The sequence below is a fragment of the Dipodomys spectabilis genome, unplaced genomic scaffold (assembly GCF_019054845.1).
Source record: "Dipodomys spectabilis isolate Male_0828 unplaced genomic scaffold, ASM1905484v1 ptg000157l, whole genome shotgun sequence".
Lineage (NCBI taxonomy): Eukaryota > Metazoa > Chordata > Mammalia > Rodentia > Heteromyidae > Dipodomys > Dipodomys spectabilis.
This window is the reverse complement of record NW_024870834.1, coordinates 22,795,140-22,813,450: the sequence shown is the minus strand read 5'-3', so window position 1 is coordinate 22,813,450 and position 18,311 is coordinate 22,795,140. Positions and strand designations below refer to the sequence as shown.

General features: G+C 45.7%; 1 protein-coding gene across 1 annotated transcript in view; it reads right to left on the bottom strand.

Annotated features, from left to right (window-relative positions):
- Positions 1-13,138: 13,138 nt before the first annotated feature.
- Map3k9 (mitogen-activated protein kinase kinase kinase 9) overlaps positions 13,139-18,311 on the bottom strand; it is a 62,811-nt gene continuing 57,638 nt past the window's right edge. Inside the window, exons 9-11 of the mRNA XM_042692788.1 lie at positions 17,357-17,469; positions 15,407-16,210; positions 13,139-14,324 (exon numbers count right to left, since the gene is read on the bottom strand). Of these exons, the coding sequence (XP_042548722.1) occupies positions 13,840-14,324; positions 15,407-16,210; positions 17,357-17,469 (1,402 nt within the window). The 3' untranslated portion in view covers positions 13,139-13,839. The remainder of the gene's footprint in view (positions 14,325-15,406; positions 16,211-17,356; positions 17,470-18,311) is intronic.

The following is an 18,311-nucleotide window of genomic DNA, read 5'->3' as shown; positions in this document are numbered from 1 at the left end:
TCAGCACCACATAAGCAAAAAAGAAAAAAGCCAGAAGTGGTTTTGCTGTGGCTCAAGTGGTAGAGCCTTGAGCTAAAGAGCTGAGGGACAGTGCCCAGGCCCAGAGATCAGGCCCCATGACTGGACCCCCCCCCCCCCAAAAAAAAATTACTGAAGACTCTCAGTAATTAATATGTATCTCCCATGCTTACTGTACTGAAAATTAACACTGAAAATATTTTAAATATTTATGGATTCACTTTTAAAAGGCAACAGATTTATTCTACCTAACTGTAGAAACTAGGGTATACTGTCTCATTTAAAAATAATAGTCCTATTAAATATTTAATATATTTCCATGAAAAGTAGCAATATTTTCCAAATAAAAAGTGTGTGTGTGTGTGTGTGTGTGTGTGTGTGTGTATGCATGTGCCAGTACCAAGGCTTGAACTCAGGGCCTCATATTCTTGCTCAGTTTTTTGCTCAAGGTTGGAGCTCTACTACACTTCTGGCTTTTTGCTGGTTAATTGAAGATAAGAGTCTTTTAGATTTGTCTGCCTGGGCTGGCTTCAGGTGCCTGGCTGAGTGAATGGATTTTTTTTTTTGCCAGTCCTGGGGCTTGAACTCAGGGCCTAGGCACTATCCTTGAGCTTCTTTTGCTCAAGGCCAGCACTCTACCACTTGAGCCACAGAGCCACTTCCAGTTTTTTCTGTTTATGTGGTACTGAGAAATCAAGTCCAGGGCTTCATGCATGCTAGGCAAGCATTCTACCACAAAGCCATAGTCCCAGCCCTGTAAGTGGATTTTTTAAATGCCTGATTTTGTAAGTTCATTCATTATTATTGGGAAAATATTGGTTCATTGATTAACAGAAATCTCCCAAATATTATTATATGACATCAGAAAAATCACATTCATTAATATGGCTAACAATCTCATCAAAACATTCTTCAAATGCCCAGAAACTGTCAAGTTAATGACACATAAGTTTTCCAAAATTCCAGTTTTTACACGAAAGCTTGAATCTGATCATTGGCAGCAAATATAATGGTTTTCCTTGAAGTGGCAGACTTGCTTCATTCATTTTCAAGCAAAGACTTGCCAAATTCTCAAGCCTGAATAACTATAGTTTGCTTGGTCATCATTCTCTCAAGTAAAAATAGTATTCTATGGAAACAAATAGCTAATTCAGAACTCCATCAGCCTATGTGCTTTCTCTCCAGATAAAATGCTACACAGCCCAAGTACTTGATGTGATCTCCACATTTCATCACATAGAATCGTAAAAATACTATCCTCATGGGTCAAGACGTAATTACTTAATAATTTTACTATATAATTCTTGCTATATCAAGAACATTCTTCAGTTGAGTTGGCATTCCCATTACCTGGAGGTGAAGAACACAGGAAGAGCTGTCTGACCAGGTGACATGCCAAGGTGCCAGAGTTTTACCTCCAGTGTCAACACAGGAAAAAAGCAAATGACTGTTGAGTGTCCTGGGGAAAATTGTTGGGGCTCCAAAAATGAGTAGGCCAAACTTTGCAAACTGTTGCTCTCCTGAGACAAATCTCCCAAGATGAATTGAATGTATGAGTAAGGAGGGAGGGCCAGTGACATAGTGATTTTAGTATCTTTGGTTCAGAGATGGAACCAAGGAAAAGCTTTCTCATGCCTGAAACCAATCTCCTAAAGCCCTCATGGTGTTTGATTGCCAGTTCCTGTTTCTGATTCCTCATAGACGCTTCTCAAAGGTACATTATTTCCTTAACCCAGAGAAGATAACATGGCCCAAATCTAGCTAGAAGTACCTGCTCTGTCTCTTTTGAAAATTGTTTTTCTCTCTCAGTTATTGCCTGACTCTAATGCTCATGATAAAGAAAAAGCTTTCAGAACAAAGTACCCAAGAAATAAAAGAAAGACAAGCTGGCAGAGGATTTTAAAAATCCCTTTTGTATGGGTCTCGATCAATACTTGAGACACTCAGCAAGCACCATTGGCACCCAGGGACCACTTTGTGCTTAGTCATCTTTCAAGTCTTTCAGGTCTCAGCTTAGACATTACCACTCCACCTGTTTGCCACGTTTTTCTCCCTCCCTCCCTCCCTTTCCTTCTCTGTATAATGATATAGAAATAGATGTAAAGATGTGAAGATACAGCTATATTTAGAGCCTCTCATAGAATCTTGCCTTACTTGATTTTCCCCACTTGATGGGAAACTCCAAAAAAGGCAGGACTCAATTTCTATCTACTTCACTTGTTGGGGTTTTAGAACAAAAAGATGCCTTGTTTATAAGCTTTAGTTCCTACTAAATAGTTTTGGGTGGGGCATTGCCCTTCCATTCCCCACAGTTCTCTCTGCATCTTCCTGTCCTAAGATTGATTCACCCATTCACCTGTCTGTCCCCAAAGAGAATCGGAATTGCCAGGCACATTTCATCCCAAACCAAAGTAAATATTTATCAGAGGATTAGAAGACTGAGTCTTTTCAGGTAGGATAAAGCAAAAACAAAACAAAGCAAAACACAAAAACCAACATGAGAAGTCTATGTTTAACTGGCTATCTCTAACTATGGCCCTCAGAACTTCATTTCATCTGCAGGTGTCCTGTGATGCCTGGTAAATGTCATTGCATCCCACGGAAATCGCCATCTTCTAATGGGCAGATGCTGGATTCCTTCCTTCCTTCCCTCCTTCCTTCCTTCCCTCCTTCCTTCCTTTTTTCCTTCCTCCTCTCCTCTCCTCTCCTCTCTTCTTTTTTCTTCTCTTTTGTTTGAGACAAGGCCTCACTATATCACCAAGGCTGGCTTCTAACCCAAGACCCTTCTGCCTCATCCTCCCAAGGGCTGTGATTACAGACAAGTACCAACATACCTGCCTCAGAATCTGGCTTCTATTCTTCCCTTCTTTCCTTCTTCCTCATGCCCAGCTCTCCTTCACCTCTTCCCCATTACAAATTCTACCACATAATTTGGTGACTATCTAATGGGGCAATAGTCTACTCAGCTACTGAGTAGGTAGCAGGACATGATGATGATGACGATGATGTTGATGACGACGACGATGATGATAAAATAATAATGTCTCAGACAGAGGACTGCCATTCTGGGAAAACCAAACATAGGAAGCAGAGGCATGTACTGTTTTGGGCTGGGGAAGGACTAGAGCAGGGTAATTGTGATAGCCATTGGGAAGACAGGCTGGGACCAGACAATGTAGGACTCTCCGGGAATGTTCCTAAGGCTGATCTTCAGCTCTATCTTCCCTTTTCCCCATCATGAAGTGCCCAGTGCCTACTGGGACTGCACAACAGAGCCTCCTGATGGCTGGCAGTCTGTCACCTGTGTCGAGAGGAAGAGCCAGGCCAAGCAGCAGTTACCCACCTTCCATGCCATCCCACCTCTGGGCCAAAACACGTTTTCCAACTGGTTGGACTAGATGGGGTGGGGACTGGAGGGCTCAGAGAATTAGGACACCAGCCTGGGCCTTGAATGAAACACATTCCACAGCCAGGTAAACAGGGTGTGGTAAAGGCAGGCCAGCCCAGGTCCTTTCATAAAGGGGTGTGTGCTTAGTCTGTCTCAAGAGCAGTCTGTCTGCCCGTGCAGGACCTGATATTCATAACCAGCTCTGCCCTCTAGGAGACCCACACAGCCCCTCCTCTCCCAGAGCTTTCTCTGCTCATACTATACTTGTTTGTAGGTGACTCATCTTTCCAGCACCATCTCTTCACCGGTGAGTAACGGGGTACAGGGAATTTCCTTTAGGATAAGGAAGATGGCCCTCACCTTGGGCCCAATTCTACTTTCTAAGAGTTCCACAGATAGTTGCTTTGGAGGACAGAGGTTGGCTTTGAGTAAGTGGCCTGGGAAACATCCCCAACCACTTTCTGCCATTCTTTTGGTGACTATAAAAGCTTTCCTATATTCTTATATAGTCTTATATTCCTATAATATTATATTCATGGTTTAAAATTAAAAGTTGTAGTAATTCCAAGAGTGTTTTATTTTATTTTTTTGGTCGGTCGTGGGGCTTGAACTCTGGGCCTGGGCGCTGTCCCTCAGCTCTTCAGCTCAAGGCGAGCGCTCTACCACTTGAGCTACAGCACCACTTCCGGTTTTGTGGTGGTTTATTGGAGATAGGAGTCTCACAGTCTCTCCTGCCCGGGCTGGCTTTGAACCGCGATCCTCAGATCTCAGCCTCCTGAGTAGCTAGGATTACAGGCGTGAGCCACCAGCGCCCGGCTTCCAAGAGTGTTTTAAAAATCGTAACCCTCCACCAAAATACCCAACTTGACTTTCCCCTAGTTTTTGTCTCATGTCTACCAAGTGTGTATTTTTTAAAAGACATTTTTAAAAAATTTGCTTAGGTTTGTTTTGTTTTAGGGACAGCATCTCCCTGTATGTTCTAAGATGGCCTCAATCTGTAGTCTTTTTATCTTAGCCTCCTGAGTGCTGGGATTATGTGCATGTCCCACCACACTTGGCTTTTGTCTTTGAAGATTTTTGTATCCATTTCCTTATTCCCTAACAATCCAGCTTTCGGGTTAACGCATCTCATATGATCAATAAAACAAAAGAACCTAAGGTGAGTTATCACAGAATTCACTTTTTTTCCGGTAAGGCAAAATTTACTTCTACAGAAGGGCGCACCATCAGCCAAAAAATCTGGCAAGCAAGCACACAGAGCAGGCAGCCTGCCTTGTATCCCTAACACAGCAGGCCTCGCCCATTTGAAGAGTTCACTTTAAAAAAAGAAGTGTGTTGGTTGATGTGTCAGAGAACCATTCCATCATTTGTGCCCCTTCCAACTTTTAGGGCTCCCCCAGGGGCCCCTGCACTGAAGTCCTCCAGGAAGCCTCTGCTGAGGCTAACACTGTCCACAGAGCTCCCACAGGACCCTCTATGGCATTGACAGTAATAATTTTTTAAACGTATTTCTCATGCTCTTGCCTCCTCAGATCAGAGTCTGGAGAGGCAGGGCTCTGTCTGATGAACTGTGAATCTCCCATGTGCAGCTGGTACTGGCAACAGAAGTTCCTCAAGCAAGTAGCCAGCACAAAACCCCTCCTTGCAATCACCCTTTCCCAGGTGTCAGAAGAAGACCCAGAGAGGCCAGGAGTGAAATGAAGGTCACAGTGTTACAGCACAAAGGTATCTTAACATATGGGCTCAGAAGCCATTTTTCCACACGTAATTGAATCATGAACTTAGTGGTGAAGAATGACCCCAAACAAGACTCCTCCTTGTCTGCTCCTATCCTTGTCTCTCTCCAACACAAAATCATGGGAAGAGGGAGCACAAAGACTGCTTTGTGACGGGCTTGTTCCATCCAGAAGCAGCTGCGGAATTTAACTGGCTTACCCAAAGTCACATAATTGACAAGTGTCATTGAGCAAATCAGAGCCAGAGCTGGAGACATGGCTCAGTGGTCAAGTGCCCCTAAGTTCATATCCTAGAATAGCAAAACAACAAAAGCAGAGGGTATCAGAGTCACAAGGAGCACTTGATGTTGGGCTGATAAATCTCAACTCTGTCTACAGCTCCTTTTATGCTTGTCTTCCTTGCCCCATCTGCAGCTTTCACTGGAGTGCCACCATGGATAATGGTAGGGATTAGAGACAACACACATACTCATGAGACTCAAAAGTTGAATTCCTTGGCCTCTGCTATGACCTTGCCTGTGGGAAGGTCTGCTAGTGGGGTCATCTGTAGAAAATGGCCATCTGTACAGGCTGCTCAGCCCATCTTCCCCAAACCCCTCAGAGGCTTCTCACCCACTGCCTCATTCCTGTGGTATCTCTATGTATTGTTTTCTTCCCTAGAAAAATCCTCCAGGAACATCTCAGGCACAGGGGTATTTAGTTTAATAAAAAGTAAAGGGAGGAAAAACAAATTTACAAAGGACTATGGCAAGCAGGAGTAATCATTGCAAGTTTTATTCAAGTCTCTGTGTGTTCTGGTGTTGAGACCAGGCTGATATCAGCATTACACTGTAATACAGTAAGAGGTTTAGCCATTTAACCAAGCCTGCTTGGCATCCCTAGTTAATGATTTACAGTACCTCAAAAGGAAAGGGGGGAAAAGGCAAAGAAAAAGTCACAGGAAAGAACCTGATAAATTTCTTTCAGAACCTTTCCATCTTTAAATATTAACAACATACAATAACTTAAGTCCCAAAGCAAATGGGAGTCTAAGAACACAGGGTCAAGACACCAGAGAAGACATTGGCACAGACTAGAAGCTAACAGAGGAACAAAACAAACACAAAAGTGAACTTTCACTTTATCTAGATTCAAAAGCCCTAAGGTAGAGGAAAATCCCAAAGAAAGCATTTCTGTGAACTAAAACCCATCTCCAGTTCCTTTCCTTAATGTCCTCTGAAAGACCAGCCTTAGACTGCTGTATGTGTGTGAGTGTGAGTGTGTGTGTGTGGTTGTGGGGGTTCATGCAGTATGAGGAATGAAGGGGTACCAAGATGGTTAGAAGTTCATCACCTCCCTCGTTTGCTATAGCTGAATACCAAGGGTATATGACAATGTGTCAGAGGCAAAGCATGACTTCCCAGGGAGACATGAGCCACGGAGACTTACAAGGTTAAGAGACTGTGAGAAAAGTGAGGCGAGGCTGTATAAGGAGAGGTAATGGGATGACTGTGGACTGAAAACAGGCAGGCCTAGAGCCTGCTGGGGCTGGAAGTAGAGCTACAGAATTAATGTGGTCACCCCTGTGAGGCACGAATCTCTCAAGAACCAAGTCAAGGGAATGGTGGAGAAGGCAGATGGCAGCAGAGAGGAGGTTGTCAGCTTTGGAGAGGTTGCAAGTCCAGTCACATAGGCAGATGATAGGAGAGGCAAGGGAAACAACTCCTGGATAAAGAGTGATCTCAAAGCCAAGGTGGGTCTAAGCTGGGCCAATTAATCTAGAAATGTGCTCAGGAGAGTCAACTTCAGAACCAGGCAAATTACGACTCACTTCCTAGCTGTGTGATCCCAATCAAATTATATAACTACCTGAGCCTGTTTACAGGAAGAGCACCCCCCCCCCCCACACACACACACAAAAGAAAAACCAAAACAAAACATATAAATCCCAGGAAAGCACCTCTGACATGAAAGAGACTTAACAATCGTTTCTTATAACTTATTGTGAATCCTTACATCTAGGCCAGAGCTTCGCCACACTTCACCAACAGCAGTAAAGCAGAGAGCGGTAGGGGGTGTGGCTTGTGGATCTAGAGGTAGAATAAACAAGACAAGGAAAGCAAAGATGACTATGGGTAGTAACAGTAGTGAAAATGATATTCGTGGAGGTGTTTAAAAGGCTCACTATGCAGGGCCCTGGGCTAGAGAGTACTGTGCTCAATGCTGGACAGAATGGAGAATCCTCCATTCTTTGTCCCTTCTGAGATCTGGGTGAGAGAATGACTGAGATCTATTCAGAGATGTGTCAAGAGTACTTTTGTTATTATTTTGAGACAGTTTCACTATGGTGTGATTATTTCATTAACTTGTGATCCTCTTGCCTCAGTTTCCCAAGTGCTAAGATTATAGCTATGTGCCACCAAGTCCAAGGTTAAAGTTGTGACTCTTTAACCTTGTCATTGTTCCCCTTCTCTCCTGAACATATTATGTACCCAGAAAATGGCTTTACAGGGCTTGAAGGCAGCCAGAGAACAGCCAAGAAAAAAATTGCATGTCCAAAGTTAGAAACACTCTTATGTAAATATCTCCCAGAGACAGCTTCCTCACTGAGGAATAGGGGGAAGGCAATAACATCAAAACATAAAAATATAAAACCTCTCCACAACAATGCCTGAGCCTGTTTGTGGACTGAGGCGCAAGTAGGGCCTGGGCTTGGGGCAGGTGGGTAAAGCCCATACCTTGGATATAAAGTTGAAAGAGGCATCAGAAACACAGATAGTCAAGGACAAATCTTATTTCAATACTGTATTCTTTTTAAAAAAAAATCCAAATTAATGAAAAATTAATGACAGAGTATTAAAACTAAATCAACTCAGGATCTGGATTTTAGGAATATGGGCAACATGTGACTTTTTTTTTTGGTCAGTCATGGGGCTTGAACTCTGGGCCTGAGCACTGTCTCTCAGCTCTTCAGCTCAAGGTGAGCGCTCTACCACTTGAGCTATAGCACCACTTCCAGTTTTCTGGTGGTTTATTGGAGATAGGAGTCTCACAGTCTTTCCTGCCCGGGATGGCTTTGAACAGCGATGCTCAGATCTCAGCCTCCTGAGTAGCTAGGATTACAGGCGTGAGCCACCAGCGCTCAGCTCAACATGTGACTTTTGAAATCTGATCTTGGACTTCAGTGAGGGCAAAGCAAGTAGCACCAAATCTACGAGGCCTTCACTTGCCAGAACATCTCATTCTGAGATACCTATCTCTTGTGTCCCAGGAGAAAAGTTCTGTCATTAAACTGATGATATTTTACTCCAATCACCTATCCTGATGTCAGGTTGCTATGTCCAGGCCTGCCAATCAGTCCACGGGAGAGCAGGTCAGACCAGTCCGTAGGGAAGACAGTCAGGGAAACAAAGATGAGGGAAATCTCCCAGCTCTGGTAACCAGCTGGGCCTCGGGCCTCTTCTCTTTCTAGCTCAATGCCCCAAACAGGTTCTGTACAGGGTTTGGGGGTTGGGGGTGAGGCACAGGCAGGAAGAATCAAGAAGAACCTGTTATACAAGCTGGAGCTCAGGAAGAAATGCGGAAGAGCCAACAACAGGGCCTAAGTGGCCTAAAGGAATGCGTGGCTCTCAAAACATGGAAATGGACCTTGGAGGGGGAGGGGGCCTATCAAGATGGACAGGAAACACTTAGGAGTCTGAAAAAGCCAATGAGACTCACTTGACCTGCAGGACCAACCAAAAGCCAGGGCTGGACAGGCTTGTGAGGCACCTGTTAATTAGTCTTACTGACCAGTTCAGTGCACAGCCTCTATCTTCCAACACCAGCAGCTGAAGTGGTGAGAACCCAGGCAGTGATATCTCCTCAGTTTTCCTTTGACATGTAAAATTACACTGATTTTTCTGAAAGAAGAAAGGCATTTGGGAATGTGTTCCCAACCACCACCTTATCTTTCTGAGAAGTCATTCTCGGGTCAAGCCTATGAGAAGGACAAGTGGTAATTAAGTTGAGCCATGTGACTTGGCATAAATTTGACTGTTTCTGACCTACCACACATACATTTACACACTTTCTCCGTGGGAAACAACTTAGCAAGGTGAGGCTTATCAGCGCTGGACTAGGGGCTCCAAAAGCAGATATATGAGATGGAGGAGTCTTGCTCTGTTGACCAGGCTGTCCCCAAACTCCTGGGCTCCAGGGGTCTTCCTGCCTCAGCCTGTTAATACAGCTGGGTTTCCAGGTGCATGCCATCACACCTGGCTAGGATCAGGTATTTTATAGTTTATGTTTTAATGTTAGAAGGGGCTTCAGATGGGCATGCTAGCATGGCTTCTCAGGTCAGAGGTGGGAATTGTTCCCCAAGCTTACTAGTAGTAAGTGGGCAGCTCGATCACCCTTCTCAGGTCAGAGGTGGGAATTGTTCCCCAAGATTACTAGTAGTAAGTGGGCAGCTCGATCACCAGGTCCTCGTGCCTCATTCACTAGGACCACAATGCTGCTCTCATTTCTACCCTAGGCCCACAATCTGGCTGAGCCCTCTGGGTAAGACTGGTGTTATACAAACAATAATGTGTTTTTCCTTCCTAGAGGTACTTTCGGAGGCAGGGAGTGTTTCTGTCCTACCTGCCAGGCCCTTTCCTCACACACCTGACTCAAAAGGCACAAGCTCCAGTAAACACAAGGGGACAAAGGGTTCCAGAATAGATGGACATTTCAACCCTGAGGTATTCCTGTCAAAGCCATCCAACCTTCAATACTTGCTGATCACTGCTGCAAAAAAAGAGCTTGACAGTGGTAGAGTTGCTGCCTGGCATTCACACAGCTCAAACACCACGGGAAAAGGTAGGCTTAATGAGTTAATTCTCAGGAGGTGTCTCCTCTACATGGGAATGGGAGGAAGCTTCCATATGGGGACTGTAAAGACAAAAGCACTGAAGGTAAGTCAGATCTAGATGTCCGAGGGTTGTTCTTGGGGTATCCTGTCTCTGTGCAACAAAGGCCTGAAGAAAAAGGGCCCCAGGATCAACAGGGCCCTTTCCCAGAGATTCTTCTACAAATTGGCCTGATTCCAGGTGCTTATCAAATCTGATCATGGTGATGACCTTAAGAGAGACAGCTAACTGTCACTCTGATGCTCCACCAAGCCTCCTGTGTTGTAAGACACAAACGGTGAGGATGGCTGGCCTGCCAGGTTAAGAGGAGGAATCAGGAAACCACGTTTGTCATGAGAGGTGATATGTAACATGGTCAGAGGGGATGTGCCTCACCACATTACCTGGTGCTATTAGTCATAGCTTCAAATCACTCCTAGAGGCTAAAGGATGAAACAAGGCAAGATTGCCTGAGGCAAAAACAGGAAGAATCACAGTGTCAGCTTCAACACATTCAAATTGCAGAGAAGGAGGAAACTTCCTCTTGGGGCTGGCAGGGAGCCACAGGGCCTCACTGACCTTCTCTGATACATACTCCTATTGCTCAAGTGAGGGGAAACATGAGGATGGCTTTTACAGGAAGGAAATCTGAGAGGGGCTAAGAGACGAGCCAAAGGTCACACAATAAAGCCAAATGGGGAAACCGCCAAGTTGTTTGGTTTCAGAGCCAAGTGGCCCAACGAGAGGATCAGTCCAAACAGCCGTTGGACTTCTCTTCATTGGCATCTTCATCTGTAAGCACTTCCCACCTGTACCAGGTAAGGTATCAAATGCAGGACAACGATGTCATTCTATACAGGTCAGGAGGAAAAGTTAGCCCTTATTCCAAATAGTCCTCATGTGAGTTATTGTTCTTATCATTATGACTAATAGATCCTAGCAATGCCAAAGGATGCTAAGAGCATCCACGGAAGCCTCTTAGAAATAGAGTAGCAGCCTGGATCTCCAAGGAGATCCAGGAAATAAACAAGTTTAGACACAGTGGTAAGGAGCTGAAGGATCCGGAAATGGGGTGGAGAGCTATACCTGTTCCTATCACCACCGTCCATGCAGTAACCACTGCTAAAAGCAGGACCTTCTCTGAGGAAAGGGAAGTAAAGAGCAAAGGGATGATGGTGACTGCTGCTCAAGTGGCTTTGTGCACAGCTCAGGGCCTGCTCTTGACCATGAACTCGAAGCAAGGGAAACCTGGGTGGACAGAAAACCACTCAAACTGCTACTTTCTTGATCTCTGTTCCATCTTCGGCACTAGAGTGTGGCTGATAAAGGCCTATCAGACTGGGAGGAACTGAGACAGCAACCACATCATTATGCATGCTTACAGCTGCATCTTTAGAACAATCCTGCTTTTGCATCTTTGGTACAATGATTTCTTTAGCAAAGACTGGGCCTTCTCTGTCTTTCCCCTGGGTAGATGAGTGAGAGATGGGTTTAACCTCTCGCCTAGTGGCAGGTAGCTGTCATGCAGCTTCTACCATAGCCATTATACTATCTCTTATCGAGAAAGATGGCTGCAACCTAACAAAATGGCAAACAGTAAAAACTGAGCCAAGGAAAAAAAAAAACCCTGCCTTGTGCCAGAGAAGTCCAAAGCCATAGGTCTCTAGTGTAGATAGATTACGTTGTAGGCTGAAGTCTACTTGAGACCCACTTAAGCGTCCACGGGCACATGGGTGTGTTCCTGCATAGGGACAGGGGTTCTGAAGGACCCAAATGTAGTCCCTTCTCCCCTTCAAGTAAGAGTGCATACTGAGTTGGCTGGAACTGCTGACTGGATTCAGATTTTTCCCTCCTAGAGAAGAGCAGAAACATGGGGGCAAAAGTAATCTCTTATTCTCTGATTTCAATGAACCAAGAAGAGAGAAAAGATAGAATAACAAAACCTCAGACAACCCTACCAATAGCCCCTCCCCATCTGAGACCTGGTGAGGCCCTTGAGCCACAGTCATAAAACAGGCTCCTAAAGCAAAAAATAATATGCAAACCAAGGTCGTTAGTGCTCCCTAGGACCAGACTTATATACAGTTATAGAGAGTAGTGACCAATTCATCACTTAGGTCTGCTCCACCTCTATGTCTATCAGGCATCCAGGCAGCAAGTGCAAGACACTTATAATAGACTGATTTGCAACAGAATATTCTATGATCAAAGGCAATGGAACAACACTGAGAGTCTTGCAAGGGAGGGAGAAGGAAAGGAGCATGACCGGAGGACTACATTCCCAAACAAGGTACAACAGACCACAGTTCACATATAACACCGACGCCTCAGCAAAGGTGAACAGTGTAGAAAATATGCAAGAAAATATTAGATGAAGTTCAACATTCAAGTATGAGAAGCAAATGCCACACAAATCAGCATGAGCCCCTGTTGTCCTTTTCACCAGCTCAAGGTGTGTAGCCTAACACGAAGGCTACCTGTGCACAGAGACAAAGGCAGCCTTGGTCAGCGACCAGTGCTTTTGACTTCACAGCTATTGTAGATAAGTTGCTGAGTACTAACAGCATCTTGTTATCACATCTATTTCCAGAAGGTACTACTAATGACTCTATTTTACTTCAAGGGCATTACAAAATAGATGGTCCAACAGAGAAGGAATCCTCACAGTTCCAACTCTCAGTGTCCAGTACCTACTCCCATTGTGCTATTCTGGTGTGCTGTGGAGATGACTCCTACCCAAAAACACGACCTGAAGCCCACTGATTCCAGATATTAGTGGGAAGACCAAGGCGAGGGAATTACACATAAAGATATAACAAGAAGAGATAAATATGGGACCTATATCTGACTTTAGAACTGACACCAGTGATTGAATTTCCCAAGATGCTAGTCCTAGGATGAGCATGTTTGGATCAGTACCTTGTGTAACCATGTCCTGACCCCAAGAGGGTAAACGGGTCTTTAACAAGTGCCCCTCATTGAGTAGTTTCATACAAAGAAATTAAGACAGACAGAGAGAAAGAGAGGAAGGAAGGAAGGAAGGAAGGAAGGAAGGAAGGAAGGAAGGAAGGAAGGAAGGAAAGAAGGAAGGAAGGAAGGAAGGAAGGAAAAAAAGGAGGCAAGAAGAAAGGAAGGAGGAAGGACAGGACAGGAAAGGAAACTCATTTACTCTCTTCATGGAAACTTGACTGCATTTTTCCCTTCCATTCTCACAGAGCCAGCTCCCTATACCACATGTGGGCTCAAATAAACAGGCAGGGCACCTGCAAATGCAGATAGGTAGTGCCAAGTCTGTCAACATCGATGCACCACACTACACACTGCCTTCAGTCTTCCAGCTGGCATGAAAAGGCTTAGGACACAGGACAGATCATATCTCACACTAAACAAGACTCCAATTCATACGTGTTGGGGAGAGTGGAAAAGGAGTAAAATCAATCACAGAACATCCAATACTGGTGTGTGAGAAGGTGGAATTCAGGGCTAACAAAGGGACCCAAGGATAGCTCTGGCTGAGGAGGAGCAGCAGACATATTTGGCTGAGCGACTCTGCAAGTCACTCTAAAGGCAAGGAAGACTGGAGGGTGGAGGACATGCATGCACCCCTCCCTCCCTCACACAGCCAGAGCTGACGGCCACAGCCCCTCCAGCAGACAGGTAGGAAGGCCCTGCAGGACAGGAGACCTTGTGACGTGGCCCCGTTTCCATCCCTTCTGTCTTCAAAGTGCATTATCAGTGCAAGAAGTAGGGCTGGATGCCAGGGGGCCCAACTCTGAGAAAGGGCTGTGCCAGCCAGCTCCCTCTATCTCCTCTGGCCTCCCTTTGCCCACCCGTGACCCTTTTCACACTAAGACCAGAACTCCTGCTGGATCTCATAAGGGTTAGGCTTGTGTGTGTTCAGTTCAGCTCTGCACAGGGGCACAGTGCTGTCCTGACTCTGCCCCTCTGCATCCAGGTCCAGAAGCGTCCGTTCAGTGGAGGGCAGAGCCCCTGCCTGGAATGGGAGCAGGGCTGGAAGTCCAGGCCGCTCCTCCACAGTGCTGCTGCTGCTAGCAAAGCAGGAGTCCAGGTTGCTAGGTGTCTCTGTGCTAGAGCTGTTGGCTGGGGAGGTGCTGCGGGCATGGCTGGGGGACACAAACCACCAAGGGTCCAGCCGTTGCCGGTTGGCAGAAGGACGTGGCCGAGGCAGAAACTCCAGAGTCTTAGGTCTCTCCAGTGCAGAGTCTTGCTGTGTGTTCCAACGCCGTGGAGTTGGTGGAAAGACCACATTGGGGTCAGGGAGACGGGGAAATTCACCTGGGTCTCGGCTAGGACTAGGGGTTTTCAACATTCCTGGTCAAGGAGACAAAAGGAGAAGCATTCCATGATGGCACCATAGTTCCAGGTCCGATATTGATACCTGACAAGTAAGACAGATACTGACCCACACAAGCTGGACACTGAGTTTGTAAATAAACTTTTGGGAATATACTATGGATGCCCACAACAGCTGCTTTCTAACAGAAGCAGTGTAGCTCAATATTTACAAGAGAAACTGACCCACAAAACCTAATTATTCATCTTCTTGTCCTTTCCCAAATAGTTTGCTGACCTGTGACAAGGAATGCCAGTCATTCAGTGTTCATCCATCTAATCACCAAGTGACAGAAACAGAGTCAAGTAGCGTAAGTTTAAAAGTGAAGAATACAGAGTCTGTTCCCAGAGAGGTTATATACCAGAGTATAATAAACAAATATATAGGGGGAGAGGTCAAAGGAATGACAGAAGACGATGGCCACTGGCACTTAAATCCCTTCTCCCACTGGACTAGGGACTGCTTCCGACTCAGACTCAGGTTTGTACAGCTAGGAATGGTGGCAGTCGTAGGATCAGATGATGTACTCCCCAGAGTCTCTGGTGTCAGATGCATAAGGCAAAAGTGTACACATGGATATAATGTGCCTGGTCACCTCACCATGTCTGAAGAGGTGGTGTGAGTCAGGATGACTGCTGCAGAGCAAGAGGAATGAACAGAAGCTTACTTTCTGAGTGTGTCTGAACCAATATGAAAGCAAGGGTCCAGCTCTGTGGGAAAGCACCTCTTCTAGGTGCAGGGCAGATTACTTCCTAGTAGCTGCCAACACCTCAGGAAATAACCAGAAGCCTGATTCATGAAAGCAATGTCTTATCCTGGATACCCCTAGACACAGGTCTTGTGCTTCCTAGAACTTGCCTGTCTCCTTTTAATCTCAGGGAAGACCCCCGCTGGGGTCCAGAACAGGGAGATGTCTGCCAGCCTTGGCTATGTCCCTGAGACAAGATCAGTTTGTCATGCTCGGCTGAACAACATGAGGAACAGGACTTACATACAGAAGTAGGAAGTGTTTAACACATTCTGGCTCCTTGGGAGCCACAAAGAGAGAAGAGGAACTCACCTGCTCCAGGGCTGGGGGCCAATCCGTTGCTGGAGGGGCTCCTGCTGGCTTGGAGAGCTGATGGCTTAAGGGCGCCATCAGAAGGAGTCCGTCGGTGACCACTTGGCTGTGCGGGGGCAGTGAGGGTGACGTGGGTGGGCGTCAGGGATTGGTTGGGGTCTCGCTTGAAGCGCTCCACACGAACATTGACAAGGGGGTTGCGGGTGCATGGGGCCAGGGGTGGGGCCTCGACAGGGCTGACTGGCATCTCATATACCACAATCTCATCACTGTCAGAGCGCAATAGGGAGCGTGTGGAATTGCACTCGGAGATAGAGGACAGGGAGAGCAATGTCAGGGAGGCGGAGGGGTCACCTAGCAACAGCATGGGTTCTTCTTTCTTGAAGAGCTTTCGAGAAGGGGGGCTGGTGCTCCGACGAGGTCGGCTAGCCCGCTGGAAAAGACCCTCACGCCTCTTCTTCTCTTCCCGAGCTGGTGGCTCAGGCTCCTCTGGGGGAAGCAGCTGGCACTTCCCCGCTTCTAGCAAGTCAAAGCCTAGGCCTGTGGCTGCCAGAACAGCCCCGCAGCCGAGCAGAGCCACCTCACAGCGGCGGTGGTGGGTACCACTACGCTTGAGGCTGTTGGTTGGCGTCAGTTGAGGGGTACTGGTGGCCGAGTTGACTGGGGTGGGCTCTTCATGGACTCCATCACTGGAGGGGCCATCCCCATCCTCTCCACGAGGAAATGGGATACAGAGGTAGGACTGGTTGGGTGAATGCTGTAGATGACTCTCTCCACTCTTTGGAGCTTCACTATCCTCATCCTCTGTGAAGTAAAGAATGGATGGAAAATAGAACAAAAAAGCAAGAGTAAGAATCTGGTCCTCTTTCCTCAAACCCAGGCGACCTGATTCAATGTCTGGGATGCAAAGTTCCAATAGCCTAATAGGAGGGACATGTAATTGGACACTGAACCAATAGGGTTGCATCTCTCCCTCCCCTCAACTCAGATGTGACCAACACAGGGAAATCAATCTTTATTCTGGAGCCCATTTTCCTATTTACAGAAAAGAGAACACGCTAATTTGCTACTTCTTCCTTTTTTGTATGATATTGGGGACTGAACCCAGGATCTCATGTTTACTAGGCAAGAACTCTAACACTGAGCTATACTCTTCATACTATAGGAACCCTTAATATGAGTTTCTAGAAATTGACTAGAAAACAGTCCTATATTTTGTACCTTAAAATTAGAAGAGTGTTTGGATCTCTAGAATGATAGCCTAGTAACTTAAGGCTGGTCTTTACCAAGGATTACTATCCTCTACATGGGTGAAGGCCAATCTACTCCATGGACTAACCTATTGTAATGGAAATCTAGAGATAACAATATTATCTGACAGAGAGGAAGAGAAAAAAGTGAGTATGAGAGAGAGATGGAGGAAGAGAAAGAGGGAAGGAGGAAAAGAAAGGAGGGAGGGATAGAGGGAGAAAGGGGAGGGAGGGATGAAAGGAAGTAGGAAAAGAAGAGAGAGAGAGAGAGAGAGAGATCGATTTTGAAAATAATTTCCCATCATTCAGTAATTGGAGGACAACACTGGAAAGCTTCCTGGAAGGATGCATTATTTTCTCTAACCATCCTCCACTTTGTAACTCCCCAAATTAATATATGAAGATACACTCAGGAAAAAATAATGTCTGATTCAAGGTCTAATCCTTTTATATAGCCCTAAGAAGATTATTACTGGCCCCTGGGATAAACTCCAGGTAGAAAGCAACTGTGATTTAAAAAGATTCAATGAAATGAGAAAACAGACTAAGGAGAGAGACAGAGTTGTAGGCTGGGAATCAAGTAAAAGATCAAACAAGCTGCATGATCCCAGGGGTCCTTAAACAGTTCTGGAAGACTGACCAGAAAGCCTTGAGAGAACAGGGAGACAATCAAGACAATCAAGGTAAGAGCAATGCTTACCCATCTCCATAAGGCTGGTAAATGCTGGCAGGGCTGGGCTGCTCCGTGGGCCCTTCCCCAAGTTTGGGGCACTGGATGACCACTGTTTGTATCCATCTACCAGGGACTTGAGGCTGAAAAGAGGAAATGAGGAGACTGTCACAACAAACTACTTTTCTTATTCTAACTATCCCAACAATCCTATAGGCAACAACTCTTACTGAGCTTACTTGTTTCACAAACAGAAATGCACATGCTCTATGGGAAGCAAAACAGCAGTATAACCCAGCCCCTCACATGCTCCCTGCGCAAAATGTGGTGGACAGGTAAGAAAGCAGACAGAAATAATATGGACTGCCCAGCTGGTAGGGATCTTGCATGAGCCATTCTTGTGGGAGAGGCAAGCAAATCACAGACACTGAATAAAACAATATTCGTGACATCAGAAGTACTGCAATGCAAACTAAGCATGGAGCAGATGAATCAATAGACATGGGCTGGGCCACTCCATTCATACAATGTCTCAAATTCTCCTTCCATGCTTCTGTTTGGCCTGCTGAGGTAATTTTCAAAGTCATCCACTTAAAAAAAAAATCCAAACAACAATCAACAAAGTTGCACCAACCAAGAGCTCTTTGGGACAGACCTATGTGAATAGGACATTACATTGTACATAGTCCTTGTTTATCTATGCATGGTTAACAAAAGGACAGCAGCTCACTTTCAAATCCCTGTAATCAACTCATTTGGCAAGCCGGTAACTCTCCAAGGATACAGACTGGGTCCTGCACTGGGTCCACTGATACAAAGGGGTATCAAGAGGTCAGAAAGTCCTAGCCTCTTTCCTAGAGGGCAGTAAAAAGGAGCATTGAGACATCTGTGTGTTATAGAGATTCAGGATTATAATAAGAGATGGCTCTATTTTCAGTGTTAAATACATGCTCAATGAAAGCCCTCTCTAGTGATCCAGGCTACC